General features: G+C 33.9%; 1 protein-coding gene across 2 annotated transcripts in view; it reads right to left on the reverse strand.

Annotated features, from left to right (window-relative positions):
• Window positions 1-1,769, reverse strand: part of Dek (DEK proto-oncogene) — a 26,658-nt gene that overhangs the window by 20,956 nt on the left and 3,933 nt on the right. For both annotated transcript variants that reach the window (XM_005355148.3, XM_026782951.1), the window contains 2 exons: window positions 399-500; window positions 55-164 (listed from right to left, as the gene is read on the reverse strand). In XM_005355148.3, the coding sequence (XP_005355205.1) occupies window positions 55-164; window positions 399-500 (212 nt within the window). The remainder of the gene's footprint in view (window positions 1-54; window positions 165-398; window positions 501-1,769) is intronic.

Raw genomic sequence — 1,769 nt, forward strand, 5'->3', positions numbered from 1 at the left:
AAAAAAAAAACAAAAAAACAAAAAACATAGGAAAGATGTTTTCAAACGTCTTACTGTGCCTGGTCTGTTGTAAAGCAGTTTGTGTAGATTTCTAAGTTCATCTGTTTTTTTCTTACTCAGAAAGAAATGTATCCTTTCAATTTCACAAAGTTTCTGACCCTTCCCTGGAAAAAAAAATCATAATTAAGTACCCAGACCTTATTAATATTTAGTTACCTTAATGAAAATTATAACCACAGCACAGTTTGTACTACTTTATGTTAATAGGGAAAATTAAAATTATCCCAAAATAGATCACTATTTCCTAAACACTAAGTATGCTATTACCAAGTATTTGCTAATCACTTTCCTGCCTAACTGGGCATTTTCACTGTAAAAGAAATATAGAATAAACTTACCTTGTGCAATTGTAAATGGCTCTCTTTGTAAGGAAGACACTTGCATTGTCAATCTTTCTACTTTCTTCTTTTCTCTCTTGCCTTCCACAATGAGACTCTTTTCTAGGAATTAAATGAATAACTTTTAAATTCTTAAATAACAAAAAGCTAAAATAATGTGTCAGCTTTATACACAGGTGGGGAAAAGAGCTCCCAAACCCAATACCATACTTTCCCCTACGCATGTTTTAGGAAGCAAATGACATGAAACACTGTGGAAGATTTTATTTACTCAAGTTTGTCAAGCACCCAGTCTAAAATAACAAAAATTCTTATCCAATTACATTAAAATCTAGTCACTTGACTCTTGAAAAAAAATTAGTTTCTCACTAACCTTTTTGATATACAAGAGAAATGTATTTAACATGGACTAAGCAAGATTAGTATTTCAGTCTCATTATTTCATTGTTTGTGGGCCTTTGAACTCTTCTACAAACATATAATAAAATATCTTAAACTAAGCAGCCATACTACTGTGTTATAAACACTAGCGCATATTTCCCTATCTGACTATACTTTGGCACCTGTTTTAAGATAGCTGGCTGGATGTTATTTTGTAGTATGATAATTATGTTCCTGACAGCCATAAGTCGCTCTAACAAAGTTAACTACTGATTAGTCCAAACTTCTGAGAAAAACCCAGGAAATATGTAATATATAAAGCTTAAAATATGGTTATATTTATCAAAAACTACTTATTGTTTGAAACCTAGTCAAATAAACTACATTTTGTGGTCGGTCCTCTTTTCATTCAAGTGAATGCCTATTATGTCCAAAAATGTACCTAATAATCAAAATGGTGTTATTAAGCATTTTTTTAAATTTCCACTAGGAAAATGAAAACTGTACTTAATGTGAAAGACAATAAAAGATCTTTAAGAAAGATACAAATAAGGGATAAGGGTACAGATCGATTATAGAATGTCTAAAACTGGTGACTCAAATCCAATACCCCAGAGGCCTAAGCCCAGACAAAATGAATATGGTGGAAGATTCCCTCAGGTTGTCTTTTGACCTTCATATGCACCACTCCTGCCACACAAAACAAGGGAAAGCTACAAAATGTTTTGTGAGGGACTGGAGAAGCGGCTCAGTGGTTAGGGAGCACTCACTGCTCTATCAGAGGACCAGGGTTTGATACTCACCACATGGAAGCTCACACCATCTCTAACTCCATTTTACGGGGTGATCAGATACCTTCTGACCTCTGAGGGAATCAGGCCACACATACTGGGTGTACATAAAACACCCATATACAGAAATAAAATTTTTTTTTTTTTTGGTTTTTCGAGACAGGGTTTCTCTGTGGTTTTGGAGCCTGTCCTGGAACTA

Source organism: Microtus ochrogaster, chromosome 16, assembly GCF_000317375.1.
Source record: "Microtus ochrogaster isolate Prairie Vole_2 chromosome 16, MicOch1.0, whole genome shotgun sequence".
Taxonomy (NCBI): Eukaryota; Metazoa; Chordata; class Mammalia; order Rodentia; family Cricetidae; genus Microtus; species Microtus ochrogaster.